Genomic DNA, 17,991 nt, shown 5'->3' with positions numbered 1-17,991 from the left:
CTCTAAAATCTGTGGCTGTCTTCCTTCTTCCTCGGAGTAGCTGTTGAGTCATAAACTGCTCCCTAATTGACTATCTGATAATTATGGCCAGAACTGCCCAGAACTGCCCAGGGTTTGGCTTCAGGCACTTTCTCTGGTCAGTTGGTGAGTGCTGCAATGCTGGAAATTATTTTTTAAACTGTTCATTTTGTAGGTCATCCCTAGCTATGCGAGATGGACATAAAGCCATATGGACGTCAGTGGAGGTTGAACGTCAGGAGAGAGACACTGTGAGAGTTTTACAGAGGTGTACCTGGAAAGTCTTTCCTCCTCCTGAGTCAGTGGGCCAAAATTGAGTGCATCTGTGTGAGTAAGGCTATTCTCCTCAGGAACTCGAAAGAAACTTGGTGAAGAGTTGGGGGAGGGAGGGAGGAGTTTTCTGAAAGTGGTGTGGCAGATCCCCGGTCCGTACCCGAAGCACGTCACACTTGACGCAAAAGAGGGTGTGAATATCTCACGTAGGCCCATATGATGCACTACTGTCAATCAGACTACGTAAGTACCTCTGTCTCTCTCCTCTTTCCCTCCCTCTCTCTCTTGCCCACTCACCCTCTTTCTCTCTCTCCCTCTCTCTCTTTTTTTCACTCTCTTCCCTTCTACTGCTCTTTCTCTCTTGCACCCTCTTTCCTGCCCTCCACCATCCTCTCTCCCCCTCTCTCTCCATCCATTCCCCTCTCCCTCCATATCTCTCTTGTCTCTCTCTCTCTCTCGCTCCCTCCCTCTCTCTCCCTCTCTCGCTCCCTCCCTCTCTCTCCCTCTCTCTCCCTCTCTCTCTCTCTCTCTCCCTCCCTCTCTCTCTCTCTCTCTCTCTCTCTCTCCCTCCCTCCCTCCCTCTCTCCCTCCCTCCCTCTCTCCATCCATTCCCCTCTCCCTCCATATCTCTCTTGTCTCTCTCCCTCCCTCTCTCCCACCCTCTCTCTCTCCCTCCCTCCCTCTCTCTCTCTCTCCGGTCCTGTCAGAGTTATGAGGGAGGGGGCTGGGCTTGGCCCAGAGGGAGGGGTGTGCTTATAAGAGATCTGAGCAACAGCATCTACTGAGTTCTACTAATCACAGCCTGGAGCATCAGGACACTACAGGCACCTCACACACAGACTCAGACTCAGCCTCAGCCACGCACCTGCCTGCCTGCCTGCCTGCCCGCCGCCAGGACAAGCCTCCACGTCAGCCGTCCAAACTCTTACACACAGGTGAGTGAGCGCAGGGCATGGAGGGGCTCATTCAGCCACAGCAACGCTGGGGACGATTTAATCCAGAGCTAACTTGAGTGAATCTGTCTCTTTTTACCTCTCCGTCTCTGTCTCTCTTTCTCTCTGTCTTTCTCTTTCTTTGTCCATCTTTCTCTTTCTCCCTCTCTCAAACACACACTCACACACACTCGTTCACTTTCTTTAAATCATGTTGATGTTGTAAGCAATGATTGTTACTCTGTTTTTTTTTAAAGCATCTGGGTTGTTACTTTTTGTTTCAATATGAGAAGTTTGTAAAGGGCTATATCATAATTACAGATCTATTTTTCTGGCTGTGTTTGGTTGTGCTTGTGAAGCATGTGGCTCAGTCTGTGCGATTTTAGTGTGGCATATTGGCTCGCACGTGAAGCAGATCAGAAGGCTCTCTCACTAGTAGGAACATAATTCTCACATCACTTTCAATATCATCTCATCATTGATTTTGTCAGGCTAAAAATCGATCTAACTCTAGTTTTACAACACTCTTTTCAACACTTCCATTTTTTTGGTCCTCTACTCCTTTTTTTGTAAGTAGTGTGAGAGAAGAAGATGAGATCGGAAGGAAGTACTTGGTCCCAGTTTCAGGTGCCCAGTGCGCTAAACTGCAGAGGAGATGTTAAATGACGAGCATTCATGTGCTCGGATTCCCCGTCCCATTCACTTCTATATATAGTCTCCACCCATTAAATGCCCATTTACATCCGAGAGAAGATTAAGAGCCTAATTTTCTGTGGGCGCATTTTCAAAGCAAGAAAATTCCCGATAAGAGGACAAAAATATTTAACCTAAAAACTGTTTTGCTTGTGATTAATCAGGCACATTTTCATTTCAAGTCAGTTTTTTTTTTGTTCGTTCCTCAGATTAATTAAAAGTCCAATGTTCCATTGCAGCCACTGGCTTATTTCACACCTGGTTTCTTTTCTTTTGTGACAATTGGCTAAGAGGTTGTGCTTAACGCAACACCGAGGGATTAAGACAGCACCAGGGACAGATTAAAACAAACGTTTCTTCACTGAAGTAATTTTTAAACAGCAAATTCTGTTATCAGTGTGCTTGAAATGGCTATAATTGCTCTAGGATTATTTAATCCTTAATCCTGTATAGTATTTTTTCCCCCTCAGGAAATGAGAACATATTTTCTTGTTGAAACCCATTAAATGGTGGTTATCTTTATGGAGCATTCTTTTGCTGGTGTGCTAGGATCAGTGAACAAAAAGTGTTTCAGGAATATTACTATAAACTCTGTGGTTATTACACTGTAGAGTACAAAGAGGGGGACCATATTCCAAACTCATCTCAACCAGTGAGTCACGAATCTTCTGCTCTGGAAGCTGCTGTGAAATGAACTGATGATAAGTTGCTGGCATTGCAAAAGATATATGATAAGATGGTAGTGATAAATTCCTCTTTAAGTCATGCTCAGGGCAGATTTTCCTCAGGATTAAAAATGACCACGCTTACTGAAAAGCCTGAAGATACAGTATGAGATTGTTTTTCTTATCTTGCCTAAAATAGAAAGAAAAACAAAACAAACAATGATTTTTCTAATCAAGAAATTAAGCATTACAGTGGGCTGTGGGCTATGACATGAGATGCATTCACTGACACAGTTCCCCTTACATCTTTAGCTTACAGTCAGTTCTCTTTAGGAGGCATTTCCATTTAATTATCCTGTATTTCTGTGTGTCAGACAAGCAGGGGGGTTGTGAAAGACGGAGGGGATTTTCTGTTATGTGGACACAGGTAGCCAATAGGACCTGAGTATTTCTCTGAAAAACCATAAGGTCAAGAGATAGACCTGAGTGCAGCAGAAATGCAGGAAGGAATACCCAGCGGATTAGTGTTTTTTTCCCCTCTGTTTTACTTATCATAGCCAGTGGCAGTGGTAAGAGCCATTCTGTGTGAGGAGGCTGTTTCTTTTTGTTTATCTGATGTCAAGAAGTCATGCCTTTGGATTTGGCCCCAATCTCCAAGAAATTACATCTTATTTCAATGTGAGGAAATTAGACAACAAAAGCTTCTATGATATCAACGTCTGATTATCAAGACCAATGCCAAACCTGTAGAGATAAGCGGCTTATTGGCCGCAAGATTTCTCTCAGGTTGACAAACAGGTCAATAACTGTCTTTTTGAAGGTAGTATTCTTCGAGTTGTGGGGTTGGTAGTTTCAAAGTTTTTCTTGTGACCTTAATATTCTATCTAGGAATCGAATCTGTAACTATGTGGGGCTCGCTTGATAATCATTTGTTCTTTGTTAAAGCTGATTCATTTAAGATAAAAGGAAAAATAGGAAGCCTTAACAGATCTCTCGCTTCTGGATCTCAGTGATGTGTCTATTCTTTGAAATACCCTTGCCCTGAAGCCATAAGTTCAATCCATCAGTGAAAATAAAATAAAAAATTACCCATCTAATGTGTATCACAACCATGAAACCAAACTAATGCCTTTCTGATTAGATAATCTATCGCCATGTCATGGGTGTCAGGGTGAATCGCGTCTGGCTCTCTCACTGCATTGCAGTGTGGTGAATTGTTTCTCTTCTCTCTCTCTCTCTCTCTCTCTCTCTCTCTCTCTCTCTCTCTCTCGCTTTCTCCCTCTTTCTCTTGCTCATGGTTGATAAAGGAGGAAAAAGGAGCACAAACAGAAAAGGAAAGGTTTTGTGCGGAAGTCAAACAGACAAATGTGGAGGAGGCGAGGAGGCCATGTTCACCATATTCACACTCCGCTGGCACCGCAAGGATCACTTCTGAGCTTACTGCACTAAAAAGGTGCATCTTTGCAGAGACGTCTGTCCCATCCAGCCACAAGCATTTGATTCAGAGAGGGGAAACTGAATCCACCCTACATCTGATGTGTCTCTGTGTGGCTCTCTCTATGACCTTCATGATGGTTCACGCTTGTCCCCTTTTGATGGGCTCCCGTCTAGGCAATGTCCAGACCTCTGGCTACACAATCACCATCTGGGTGTGGTGTCTGGACCTTCCTCTGGGTCCAATCAGCCTGTCCGCTGGAACAGGTGGAGGAAAAGTCAAAGTTTTGCTTTGTTACACCCCCTCCCCCACCCCACCCCACACACACACACACACACACACATTGTAAGTGGGCGTTGGCTGCCACTGTTGAATGGACTTATTTAGAGACATTATGGCTGATCTTTTATGTTCCATATGGAATCAATTACTGCTGTTAGGTTCTCAAGGTCAATTTGGGATTTATGTTTTAAATGGCTCAGTCTAATTGATCCTCCCTGTGATGTCAGTCATCATAAAGTTAATGATATGTATGGCTGTAAATGCCAGGTCTATATCAAATACATAAACTTGGCATTGAGTCAACAGAATTTTTATATGATTCCAGAGGAATGCATATAAATATAGACAACTGCAGGGTTTGTCTTATTGAAAAATAGCACCCCTTTTTTTTGAAGGGACCAACCAACTAGAAGCACAACGTAGTTTGAAACCGTGATGACAAGAATACATCTTTGTAAAAAATAAGTTCTCTGGAGGCCAGAGTGTTCTATAACCCACAAGTAGAATGAGTCACTCAAGTCAAGAGTACGTTCATGGACACTAATGAGTCTTGCTAACACAGCATTTGCATGGCTTGTCTCCGTCCCCTGGTGATGGCTGTCCAGTCCATTTGGCTGGGGGTGGTAGTGAGTGGAGAACATAGCTTTATGGAGGAGACTCAGTGTTTATTTGAAGCCACGGGCTTCTGTAATGACCGCTGTGACAAAGAAAGCAATGAGCCATTGACTTGTGGGACTGTTTGATTTCCAATCTTGATTGACCCAGCGTGTGGCTCTCAAGATCCCTCGAGATAGTGAGTCCATCATGATTGAGGAACATTGTTTTTTTTTCTCTCTCTCTCGGTGCAAGCAGGCGTTTGGGGCTTTCTTTGTAGGAAATGGACCAGGGAGGAGATCTCATCCCATTCAATTCAATCTGAGTTAAATGAAAATTGGACACTGGCTGGATGATCAAACTATTAGATCAGAGTGAGTTATCAGAACAAACGCCCCAATAACAGAAAGCCAATGCAGGTTTCCTCACCAACTCCCCCTCACACCTAATTCAGATCCAAGAACAGTCTTCTACAGCAGGTGCAATATTTTACACCAACGTGGGTTGTGGAGCCATTATGGCACTTCATATTGAGAAAACAGAAGGCCTGACTCTCATCATGAATCAAGTTTGAAGAACGATGTTTGGTTTGCACACACGTGCCGCTGAGATGACAAGTCTCCATCTCAATCTGTCAAAGGCTGGACAGATGGCTTCATGACATATAGAGGCTTGGTTGCCATGTGGCTACTGGATGGTCAGGACCACACTGCTCTGCCCTGAGTCCCGCAGAGTCAGACACATTGAGTCACACGCTTGGTTTTGGGAACATTTGGAAAAATCAATAAAAAAAAATAAAAAGTACAGTGTTCATGGCTCAAGAAGAGATGTTAGATTCATACAATCAATCGTAAGAACATTAATAACAACACAGTTCTGTCGTTTTCTTGGCCTTAAAGGTTTGATGTTACAACAAGATTAAGAAATTGGTTTCGTGAGAGACATTAGTTGATATGCTTTTCTCACTCCCTAAATACCCCCAGGCATGCCTTCCATGTCTTCTCTAGAGAGCAAATTTATTGATTTCGGGGCTTTCGATTATCTCTGTTTTGACTCATTTGTTAGTTTGCCTGTTAATTCACCAGCCTTCTGTCCTTCTTTTTTACATAGGTGCGGTCAACATGAATTTCAGCACGGAAGACACACACACACGCACACGCACGCACGCACGCATGCACGCACACACACACACACACACACACACACACACAAAGACACACACACACCTATGCACATGCACTGAAACCCACCAAGAAATCTCTTGGACACTGGCTGGAGATCTCTGAGCCCCTTTAGAAAAATACATAATTTTCTGAAAACTACTGCCGAAGTGAGCATCAAAGTCACACAAAAAAAAATAAATTTGATGACAGCATGTCTCTTGTCTCTCTCTCTCTCTCTGGGTAGCTCTCTTGGCAAAGACAGCCCTGAAACACCTCAGCTGTCTGTGAGAGCTACAGGAACTCACTTAGAGAGAGCTTCTCAGAAGGAAAAAGCTGCCTTAGTCAGAGAGTTGATTTTAAAAGCAGCAGATCAATAAGTGAAGTTAGTCTGCAATTCACTCGGCTCTCCATATTTGTACACCAGTTCTGTTTTTTCGTTTTTTTTTTTACAAATTACAAACTTACTCTAGGCAGATATTGATTCCCACATTTGGTCTTCATTGAGATGTGTTCTCAGAAAAGTGTAATGAAGTTAGTTCTGTACCAGAGAACTGATGTGTCAGTCTCGAATCTCCCTGTGTGTGCGCCGGAGAAAGGGAGAGATTAGATGTCTACGGAACAATGCTGGGTGATGGACACGAGCTGTTAATAGAATTGGCTTTGTTATAGATCTGCTCGAGAACAGACAAAGACAGCAGCCGCAGTGCCTTGTCCTGAACACTCACTCCGTCTACACAATTCACTTTAGAAGAAGTTTCTCAGGAGGCAATCAAAGTGTATGTCACAGTTCTTCATGTCTGAGATTGCTCTTGTTCATACAAGAGACACACTCAAAAAACATGGTTAACGTTGTCAGCTTTGAATTGGGAAGACTCTAATAAACTTATAAGGTTCAGGCGTATATCTTATCACAAGATCAAACTTTTTTGTCATTTTTTGCCAGCGCATATGTATAAAGCCAATGAAATTCAATGCAAACATTTGTATATCAATTACACAAGTGCAAGTACAACAGAATAAATAATATTATATTTTACTATATGTACAGGCTATGAGATGTGGTGAAGGCTTAATACAGTTACATTACATGTCATAATCATGTGTAATTCATTAATTGATCAACTAATAGCGTTACAGCAAGTGCATTATTGTTATTATTTTTATGATATTAGTATTTGTGTTGCGTTCGGAGAGCAGTTTTCATGTTGTTGCTTAAGTCTGCTTGATGACTAACTCTGTGCCAGGGTTGTTGGGTCTGACAAAACCCAAAATGGCCGCCTCGCCTCATTATGCCACAAGCGCTAATTCAAACCTCAATTAACCGAGATGATGAGTTTTGCTAATGAAGTACAACAAGATGATGAGTTTGTTTGTTTGTCAACCCCCCCCCCCTCCCCTCCATACACACACACACAATCTTTACCAGACTTCCCGAGTTTGCCAAGGTCACGATAGCGTATGACTGCCAGTATAAGGTCGTGTCTGACCAGCCATTCAGGGTCTGACAATGTGGCAAATAATACGAATAATACAAAATGCTCCAGAATTTTCATTTTGACATGTCGTAGTCTGCTGGCACTGAATTCTCTCAGAGTATATTATTATTATTATATTATTATTATCATTAATAGGCAAGAAAGCACCATCTCTCACATCTCTCAGACATCACACACACACACACACACACACACTCACACACACACACACACACACACACACATACACATACATATACACACACACACATACACACACATATACACACACACAGTCCATACATTACACATACACACACACACACACACACACACACACACACACACACACAGTCCATACATTACAATAGATTAGATTAAGTATAGACATTAGGTCAGGCATTATGGCAAGATGTCTATCTCACTGTCGGTCGTGTCATCATGTCATGGCAGTCTGCAATGTATTTCGTAGCCAATATAGCAGTCAGTCCTTCTCCTAGTAGTTGGGCCAATTTAGCAGTGTCTTTAAGGGATCTAAAATGTGGAATTTTGTCTGAGAACTGTAAAAAATATCCCTTTCTTATCTGATTACATTTTGGACAGTAAAGGAGAAAGGCATCTCTGTCTCAACCTCACCAGTCGTACAGAGTGACCATCTTTTTCTGTTCCAGAATTTCTCTGTGGCACTTAGCCTGTTAGCATTTTGATTGCTCTCTCTCTCTCTCTCTCAAACCTCTCAGTAAACCCCTCTCTCTTAGCCTGTAAGAATCTGTCTCTGCTTTGTATCTCTGACGGTGAAGAGATGGTCTGATTTTGGAAAGCTGGTCTGAGATTGGTTTTAGAGTTGACATCTTGGATTTTGATAGCTCTCTCTCTCTCTCTCTCTCTCTCTCTCTCTCAAACCTCTCAGTAAACCCCTCTCTCTCTGTGTCCTTGATAAAGGTTCCACCCAGCCATGAAGACGCCTCTGTGGATCCTGGTGTTCCTCGGTCTGTTTGCGCCTGGATACAGCGACTGTCAGGGGGACTGCCTCTCCTGCCTTGAACTCCTGCCCAAAGACCAAGCCTTCAACACACTGGTCAGATTTCACTTCACTCCTCAGCCCACGATCAATAATAATCACTAATACCACCGCTGTCAATCATACGGCTGGCAATAGTTCATCATGGATCAGTAATTAATGATATCTTTAAACAGATATTGATCAATTCATTGATCCAGTTTAATTGTCTTGCTTGTCCTTCTCATGGACGTTCACTGAACAATTAACCAGTTATTGAAGAAATACCCGGCAGTTAATGATTTCCCCAAAGCTACCGTTTTAGACATGCATTATTAAGAGTAGGCTAAAATTAGAGCAAATTAAACTAGATGTACCACATAGCGGTACAAAATATGACCGCCGCTCAGTCCTGTACATCCGTTCCGCGAAAATAAATCACACTTCAATTTGTCTCCATATTTTACTCCATCCCCCACTCTTGAAACTTTTGTGTATGCTTGTTTGGCATGCCTGAGTGTGTGTGTGCGGCTGCACAGAAAGTAGCCTACTGGTGCTGAAAAGGTGAATAGATTGTAGAATAGCCAAAGAAGATGTAGCATTGTTATAAAACCTTTAAAATCTCTAAACAATCACAAGTAGGGCAGTTCATCACAGTTCATCCATTGCAACTGGATTGATGAAAGGTCACTTACACCTGTAGGCTACATTGTATTTGGGAAAAGCAAAAGGTATCAGCATAATGTTATTTATTTATTTATTATGTATTTATAAACAAAAACATCTCTGTCAGTTCCATGCCGTTTTCAACAGCTATCAAAAACAAAGGTCATTTTTGGATGGATGGATTTTTTGTGAATGTTTCTTCTTCTACATAAGATTTTAGTCATCTTTAGTTCATGTAATACTTTATTGTCAATGCACAAATTAAGTAACAGTAGTCTGAAACGTTATTGTTAATGCACAAATTAAGTAACAGTAGTCTGAAACGAAATGCTGTTTTACATCTAACCAGTGGTGCAAATAACTGACATGTCCAAATGGGCCTTGATGAAATGCGTCGCTAGACTGTTCATACACATTTTAACGGGCCAAAGTTGAAGAGCTTTTGTCCGTTATTGTTCGTGCAAATATAGGCTGATTCATGTTCCCTTGCATTGTGTAACTCAGGTCCATGCCTAGTCTGGCTTTCATCAGACCAAGCTCAATCTTTTAAGAAATCAAAAAATAAATAGCGGGCAGATCAGGCTGGGTTCACCCAGCCTAGTCCATAGGCACCCGATATTGTTTAATTTTCCGATTGAGATATACACGCTCTGGCTATTCTAAATGCAAAAATGCATCAGGGAGTTATGACAAAACGGTAACTAACAAACTAGATCCTAATAGAAAGCTGTTAGCTTCCCTAAGCTACAGGTAGGATTATAAGGTAGGCCTATTTACAACATAAATTGTCAATAGGCTATGCTGGCGACACTAATAAAATCTCCTTTGGAAACCAATGGCTTACGCCTTACAGTATCAAGCGGACTTAACTGCCATATCGTGGCGAAAAGTTAGCCTGGCTAGCGCCACCACTTCTCAATGAGACGTGGTCTGGGAACCAAACGTTCATTTTCTCGTATTTCAAAAAAAAGCCCAGATCCGTTTATTGGGTGCCACGGATGTCTATCAAATGCGTCTGTGCATAGCTCATCATCGTCTTGCTTTCCCCCCTGTTCTGTGATTGGTTCCCTATCTCAGGCGAAAATTTGCTCCATGGTCTCCAGGCTGCCTTAGCAGCGTGAATCAAATCGCGCGCAAGGCAGCATGGGAATACCCAGGCTAGCGAAAAGTTGTAATAACATTCACGCAGCTCCATGAGTCAAGGAAAGCGCGAATGAAGTAGCCACTTCTAAATGGGACCCACTACACAGTAGCTTAAGGTGTGTTGCTAAAGCAGCCATAATGAAATGACGGTGTCATTGTTTGGATACTTCACACACACGTGCTTTTTAATTCCACAGACTACAACTACCAAGCTGGAATCAAAGCACATCGATTCTCCTCTCACACCCTGCACGCACTTAAAACAAAATAAACAGGCGTCTCAGTCTCATGCATGTATAGGCAAAACTGTATCAGACCGGTGTAACGTTGGTAAATCTTCCATTGCACAGAATGATTTTGTAGCACGTGCAATAAATGACAGTCGAAAGATACAAACAGTGCTGCTATCAATTTGCTTGGTATAACTGCATTTATAGTTTTCTACAAATGCAATCAATCAAATGGGCCTCGATCACTCAACCAACGCTAACGGTAACATTACCTAGGTCCTTATTGATATTACAAGATTAACGTACCTGCAGTAAAAACCAAGCATGTCCGATAAACATCCTCATATTTATTTCGGCTTCAAGAAGAAATGGGAATTACACTTCATGAGAACATTGTCCTATCCTTATTAGATGTTCGCTGCGGTAAATTACAGTCCTTGTAGGAAGCGTCCATTGTTTTTCCAACCCACTTTTAACTTCCAACAAAATTACGTCTCACTGCAACGATGCGCCATCTAGTGGACAAACGACTACTTATCGCCAATACTGAAAATGCAGCCATGATGATGATGATGAATATTTATTTTGGCTTTCTTTTAATCCTACTGAATTTGTAATTATGTATTGGCCGTTCTAATACCGATAGTATGTGGGTGCCTGTGTGTGTGCATGTGTATATGTGTGCACCGCCATTTACAGGCCAATGAGTGTACAGTCACTAAATGTACACATAACCTAATTTTTTTAGACCCCCCCCCATGGATGAAATTCTTCAAAACTTGGCATACCCCCAGAGAATGCCAGGTCAAACCCCCCGGGGACGAAATGAATTTTTTCCGTAAAAGTCTAGTGGGGCTACATACCCACCAAATTCCATGTACCCCGGTGGTTCGGTGTCCCGGGTATCAATGACCAAAAATTCAGGAAGTAGATGACGGGAAAAATTCTTGAATTGTGTGCATGTGTGCATGTACAAGTTTATGTTTATGTGTGTGGGTGTGTGTGTGTGTATGTGTATGTGCGTGCTTGTGTGTTTGCCTGCGTATGTGTGTTTGTGCATGTGCATGCATGTGTACATATGTCTGTGTGAGTATGTGTCATACGTATGATTACTGTAAATGTATGTGTGTGCGTGTGTATCTGTTTATGCACATGTGTGCACATGGAATGGGTTAACATGACCCCTGGAGGCAAACATACGGAAAAAATTGGTCATCCTAGGCCCTACAGTTCTCAAGATATTCACAGAGAACTGTGTCTGCCCTACCCTCCTTTCGGGGGGTCCAGTCCAGCGGGGGGGCTACAGATCAAAACGAAAAATGACGGTTCCATGCTATCCATGTGGGGGTACATGCCTACCAAGTTTTATGTACCCCGGTCTTTCAGTGTCCCGGGAATCCTTGTTGGTGTACGTCACTAAATGTACACATAAATTATTTTATTGTAAGGCCCCCCATGAACGAAAGTACACAAAACTTGCCATGCATTCGGAGGGTGTCATAATGATCCTACACTTTTAATTTCGTGCAGTTTTGACCTTGTCAGCCAGAGATATTGTGATGAAAACACCTAATTTTTTGCTTTTTAATTTTTAACTAGGTGGCGCTATACATGAAATAAGTGGTAATGGGATGGGTTGACATGCCCCCTTAAGACCAACATACATAAAAAAGGTGGACCTCCTAGGCCCTACGGTTCTCGAGATATTCACAGAAAACTGTCTCCGGCCACCTACAGGCCAGTTGGTGTATAGTAACATAAATGAATTTATTGTGTGGCCCCTCATGAACGGAATTCCACAAAACTTGGCGTGCATACAGAGGGTGTCATAATGATCCTACACTTCCAATTTCGTGCAGTTTTGACTATGTTAGGTCACAGATACCTGCAATTACAACACCTCATTTTTACTTTTTTGTGTTTAACTAGGTGGCGCTATACATGAAATGAGTGGTTATGGAATGGGTTGACATGGCCCCTTGAGATCAACATACAAAAAAAAAAAAGGTCCTCCTAAACCCTACGGTTTTCGAGATATTCACAGAAAACTGTGTCTGCCCTACCCTCCTTTCGGGGGTCCAGTCCAGCGGGGGGGCTACAGATCAAAACGAAAAACGATGGTTCCATGCTATCCATGTGGGGTTACATGCCCACCAAGTTTCGTGTACCCCGGTCTTTCAGTGTCCCGGGAATCGTTGACGGAAATTTGGGCATGCGAAAAAGAAAAAAAAAAAAAAAAAAAAATCTGACTAAACCTATATGACCGCCGCTTCGCTGCGCGGCGGTCATAATTACACCAACAACAAGATTACGTATGTTTCAGGGAAAAAAGTAAGGGATATCGGCTGCCGAGATGTCCTGTTATACGGAATTAATGGACGAGGGCAAGAGGCAAAGAACTCCCCTCCGCATAACAGGACACCTCGAAGGCCGTTATCCCGCTTATCACCCGGTTGCCACTGTAGGCAGTAGTCATGCCTTTACAGCACTATAGGCAATAGTCATGCCTTTACAGCACTGTAGGCAATAGTCATGCCTTTACAGCACTGTAGGCAATAGTCATGCCTTTATAGCACTATAGGCAATAGTCATGCCTTTACAGCACTGTAGGCAATAGTCATGCCTTTACAGCACGCAAAGAAAACGCAAGCGGTTCCGCATAGAAAGAAGCCGACTTGTTCAGTTTGTTGTACAACTTCATAGGTGTCCCGTTATTCAGAATTAATAGCCACCCCACCAGCCAATCAGAAAAGAGTATTTCTTCTCTCCGGGTGACACTATGATTTAGCTCAGAACATTTTAGTTGATAGTAATTGAATGCCCTTAGCAGCCCAACAACTAATATAGGTACTCACGTACTTACTGATGCACTTTTTTTTTGTATATTTTTTGGGGGCTTCTATGCCTTTAATGTGACAGGATAGTGTAGAATGACAGGAAGTGAGTGGGAGAGAGAGTCGGGGTGGGATCCGGCAAGGACCACGGGGCGGGAGTAGAAACCGGGTCGCCGGCGTACGGTGCAGGTGCCCCAGCCAGTTGTGCCACGGCTGGGGCCCTAGCTGACTCTTTTATTCAAAGTGACTTACAGATACCAATTGCAGGGGCCAGTCCCCCTGGAGCGATTTGGGGTTAAGTGCCTTGCTCAAGGGCACAACAGTAGCAGCCAGATACTTTCTAATGAGGAGACACAGCACTCAAAGAATCTCCCATAGAAATGTATGGGGTTAGTTCGTAACTTTTTGTGTCATCTACACAAAAGTTGACATGTGAATACATCATGCCAATTGTGCCAATCATTTGTTGTAATCTCGCAGCTGGAGCGAGGTTGGTATGTCATGATTTGTGAAGCATTGCGCACGCGCAGTTCTACCCAAAATAGATGCCCGATAAGTGCCCAAAAAGCATTGCAATACGGCCGCCGAGTGGAGGGACTTGCCTAAAAGGACTTTGAAGCAGCCAGGCCTAGCTATGACTTTATTTGTGGCTACTGCATGTTATCCAAGTTCTTTAGCTCCTACACTAGATATTAGCTCCTACACTACCACTACCATAGTACCACTACCATAGATATTAGCTCCTACACTACCATAGATATTAGCTCCTACACTACTGCTACCATAGATATTAGCTCCTACACTACCATAGATATTAGCTCCTACACTACCATAGATATTAGCTCCTACACTACCGCTACCATAGATATTAGCTCCTACACTACCACTACCATAGATATTAGCTCTACACTACCACTACCATATTAGAAAGCTAGACACCGACTTGTTCATTGAGTTCTATCAAAGTCCTTTTAGTCAAGTCCCTCCACTCGGCAGCCATATTGCAATGCTTTTTGGGCACTTATCGGGCATCTATTTCGGCAGAAATGCGCGTGCGCAAGGCTTCACGACACCAATCTTGCTCCAGCGGCGAGAACACATGATTGGCACGATGTCTTCACAACACACCACATGATTGGCTCAATGTATTCACATGTCGACGTTTTGCCACGGAAGGTGTGGGATATGTGTAGACAACTGGCATATTGGCGTTACAAACTAAACCCATACATTTCTATGGAGGGTTTTTTGAGTGCTGTGTCTCAGACATCCCGGAAGTTCCGGGAGTCTCCCGCATATTGATAGCGGCTCCCTGACGCCCGCAAATTAGATAAAATCTCCCGGAATCTAGAGTGAGCGATCTGAGTGTAGCGCGCACACGAGGGGAGCGAGAGAGAGGGGTGGTGCGTGTGTGTCTGAGCGCATCCAAGACAGAGAGCATCCTGATTGGCCTGTTTCGCTAAATCAACCAATCAGTTTTCAGTGTAGTCGGGCTTTTATGTCTTTTCTCCCGAACTTAATTAATCAGTTCAGTAGAAACAGGAGCGTCATGGTAGAGTCAGTGCCTCAAAAAAAGGAAAATGTAAGACCCATTTCAAAGTGTAGGCTACCCTTGTCTCATAAGAGTAAAACATAATGATGGACCTAGTCTTGCACGCTGCACTGTTTGTAAACAGTGACTTTAGCATTGCCCATAGCGGGTTAAATGATTGCAAAAGACATGTTAAGGTGAGTTTAACAAGTGTCAATTCATGTGCATATTATTCAGGCCTATAGCCTACTAGATGGCTAGTTGCCAAGGCTACATGAAAAGACCAAACTACCAAAATCTACATATTTTATTTCCACAATTTCTATCTATAGGCCTTCCTTATTTGTTGTACTGACATTATTGTATAGGCTAAAGTTTTTTTTTTTTTTTTTTGGGGGGGGGGCTTCGTGATACCTCCCTGAAATGACTTTTTGCAAGTTGGGATGTCTGGTGTCTCCTCATTAGAAAGTCTCTGGTTCTATTCGGTGACATATGTAAATGCGGCCGCCATATTTGCTGGGGGCAAACACCTTAGTGTCTATGGGCAACACTTGCCGGTAATCAGAGACACATATTTACGTACGCTCTGGAGCCCAATGCGGTATCTAGCTTTCTAATATCTATGCCCATTACCACTACCCTGATTGCTATAGACCTACAGCTTTACGCAGATGCAGAGCAGTCGGTTCTGGTGTCGGCCTGGTTCTGAGCTTGGGCCGGGGCAGCTCAACTTGTATCTGGGGGGACGTGGGGGATTCAATTATCCCGCCGCATAATTATCGAGCGCCACAATACCACTGTGTGGTGAGAGCTTCTGGGGGAAGTTGATGGAACAGAGCGGCCTCCTGTGGTGTTCACTGGAGACCCCCTCAGGGCTGTTCTCCATCAGTTAATAGCTTGGATGGCCAGAAAAGGGCACATTTCCTCTGTACAGCTACAAAACGGCGTCCCTGGAGCCTGGCTTTTAATTTGCATGGTCGACTAATTGAATTCCTTTGATGAAACAGAAAACATGCAAAAAAAAAGAGTTGACATTTACACATGTCGATGACATATTTGTATTGAGCGTGTATGTTTGTGTCCAGTCTGTCCTTTTTGGTTCACACTCATGATTGATTATAGAAGGACTGAAAAGTGTAAAGCTAAACTTAAAAAAAATCTAAAAAGTAAACTTCCTGACACATTAAACCATGCAGATAACTACACAACCCTCTGTGGGATAAAAAAAATCCCTCCCTCCCTCTAGATGTGGTTGGAGACAACAGTTACAGAGCCGACAGAGCTGACAGAAAAAAGATTTGGGTCACAGAGGTCAACCACCGCATAATGTCACCATCCTAAAAATTGTGAGAAGCAAAGCACAGGTTTCTTTCTATGTTTCACTAACTTCTGGTCACTTTCCGTTCGTTCCCCAATCCATGTGCCCTGCAGGTGTGTCTCGTAGAGTGCCATGGTAACGTCTCTCCAGGCCTCAACTGGGAGATGTGCCGCAAGGTTGTGGAGAAGCCACAGGTACCCTCCCAGTCCCTAGGGGGCGCCATGCTGAAACGCTCCCAGGAGGATGTGGCCAGTCTGCTGCCCCTGGAGCAGGAGGATGGTGGACTGCCCTACTCTGGAGCCTTGCAGAGGTTTGACCATGTGGCCCGGGCACTGGGTCTGGGTCAGCAGGGCGTCAGGAGCCGGACGACCCAGCTGGCGCCCGAGACCGTGGAGGGGAACCAGGAGGACGAGGACGAGGAGGAGGAGGAGGAGGCTGAGGAAGACAGGGACGAGGGCGACGGGGTCGCCATCAACCTGACCAAACGCTTCGGCGGCTTCCTGAAGGGCAAGTATGGCTACAAGAAGCTGATGAACCCAGGGAGGTCCTACCAGAAACGTTATGGTGGCTTCATAGGCGTCCGTAAATCTGCCCGAAAGTGGAACAACCAGAAACGTTTCTCTGAGTTTCTAAAGCAGTACCTGGGCATGAGCACCCGATCTAGCGAGTATAAGAGTGTCTCAGCTGACCTCACCCAACAAAATGAGGTCTAAGGCCTTTGTTGATACCTGTCCAGTCACTGTACAAACAAACAAATCCTTTCGTCCACTCCACACTGCAGTTCTTCAGTTCACACAGTGACCTTCTAAACTACGCAACAGAAAGGTCATCCATACACATTTCCTCTTGCTTCTCACACTTAGTCAACCCATCTCAACATTTTTACATGAGGACAAACCACAGCCTATTCCTCGGCCTAAAAGTAGGTCAAAGTTAAATCTGGCTATTGTTGGTAAAAAAAGAAAAATCTTGATTTACTAGCTTGACTGTATCCCGGGAGGCAAGAAGCATCTCAGTTGGAAAACATTTTATGACTAAATACTTATTTTACAAGACGACACTCAGAGAAATCCGAGATAAACAACTCTGTAGAGATAGATCAGATTAGTTTGATAAAAGGAATGAGGGAAAGTTTCTTTCTGTAAAAGTTAGGCCTATTGCCCAGAGCGATATTCGATAATAATCTGCTCATACTGTCAACTACTATCCAATAGGCTCTGTCAAACACTGCCATCTTGTGGCTAAATTGAGAAAGACAACACTTGTCTGAATGATAACCTTGCATATCTAATGAAGTCCTGTTGCTGGACTAATGTGACTTTAAAAATCCAATGGACATTGTAATATTTGGTTGAACTATACAAATATTTTAATTAATTATACAAGTCATGAAAAATCTGAGAACATATAGAGTTCAGGCACACAGGAAACATTGCCAGGTCTTCTATCTGCGATGATGATGCATTCGTTTCTCCTGATGAGATCTCTGTGGTTTAATCCAAGGCTTCTGTCACTACATAGAGATCTAATCAGCTGTGTTTGTGTATATGAAACAACCTGTACGTATGTAAAGTGTTTATTTTGATAATTTCTTTCTGTTGTGTGAAATCATTTGATTGTTCAGAATAACAACTTGTAAATAGGAACAAAGTTGAACATACCAATAAAATAGTTTACTATTTCCTTTGTGGCTTGTCATGCAGCAAATGATTGTGTCTCGAGGTATTTTGTTTGTCCAT

General features: G+C 43.2%; 1 protein-coding gene across 1 annotated transcript; it reads left to right on the top strand.

Moving 5' to 3' along the window:
- Positions 1-1,094: 1,094 nt before the first annotated feature.
- Positions 1,095-17,939, top strand: pnoca (prepronociceptin a). The gene is made up of 3 exons (XM_042072369.1): positions 1,095-1,226; positions 8,473-8,608; positions 16,366-17,939. Exons 2-3 carry the CDS (start codon positions 8,486-8,488, stop codon positions 16,963-16,965), a joined length of 723 nt encoding a protein of 240 aa, XP_041928303.1. The 5' UTR covers positions 1,095-1,226; positions 8,473-8,485; the 3' UTR covers positions 16,966-17,939.
- The last annotated feature ends 52 nt before the right edge of the window (positions 17,940-17,991 follow it).

This window comes from Alosa sapidissima, chromosome 19 (genome assembly GCF_018492685.1).
Source record: "Alosa sapidissima isolate fAloSap1 chromosome 19, fAloSap1.pri, whole genome shotgun sequence".
NCBI classification, from domain to species: Eukaryota; Metazoa; Chordata; class Actinopteri; order Clupeiformes; family Clupeidae; genus Alosa; species Alosa sapidissima.
The sequence above is the reverse complement of the archived record's forward strand: the minus strand, read 5'-3'. Positions and strand labels throughout refer to the sequence as shown.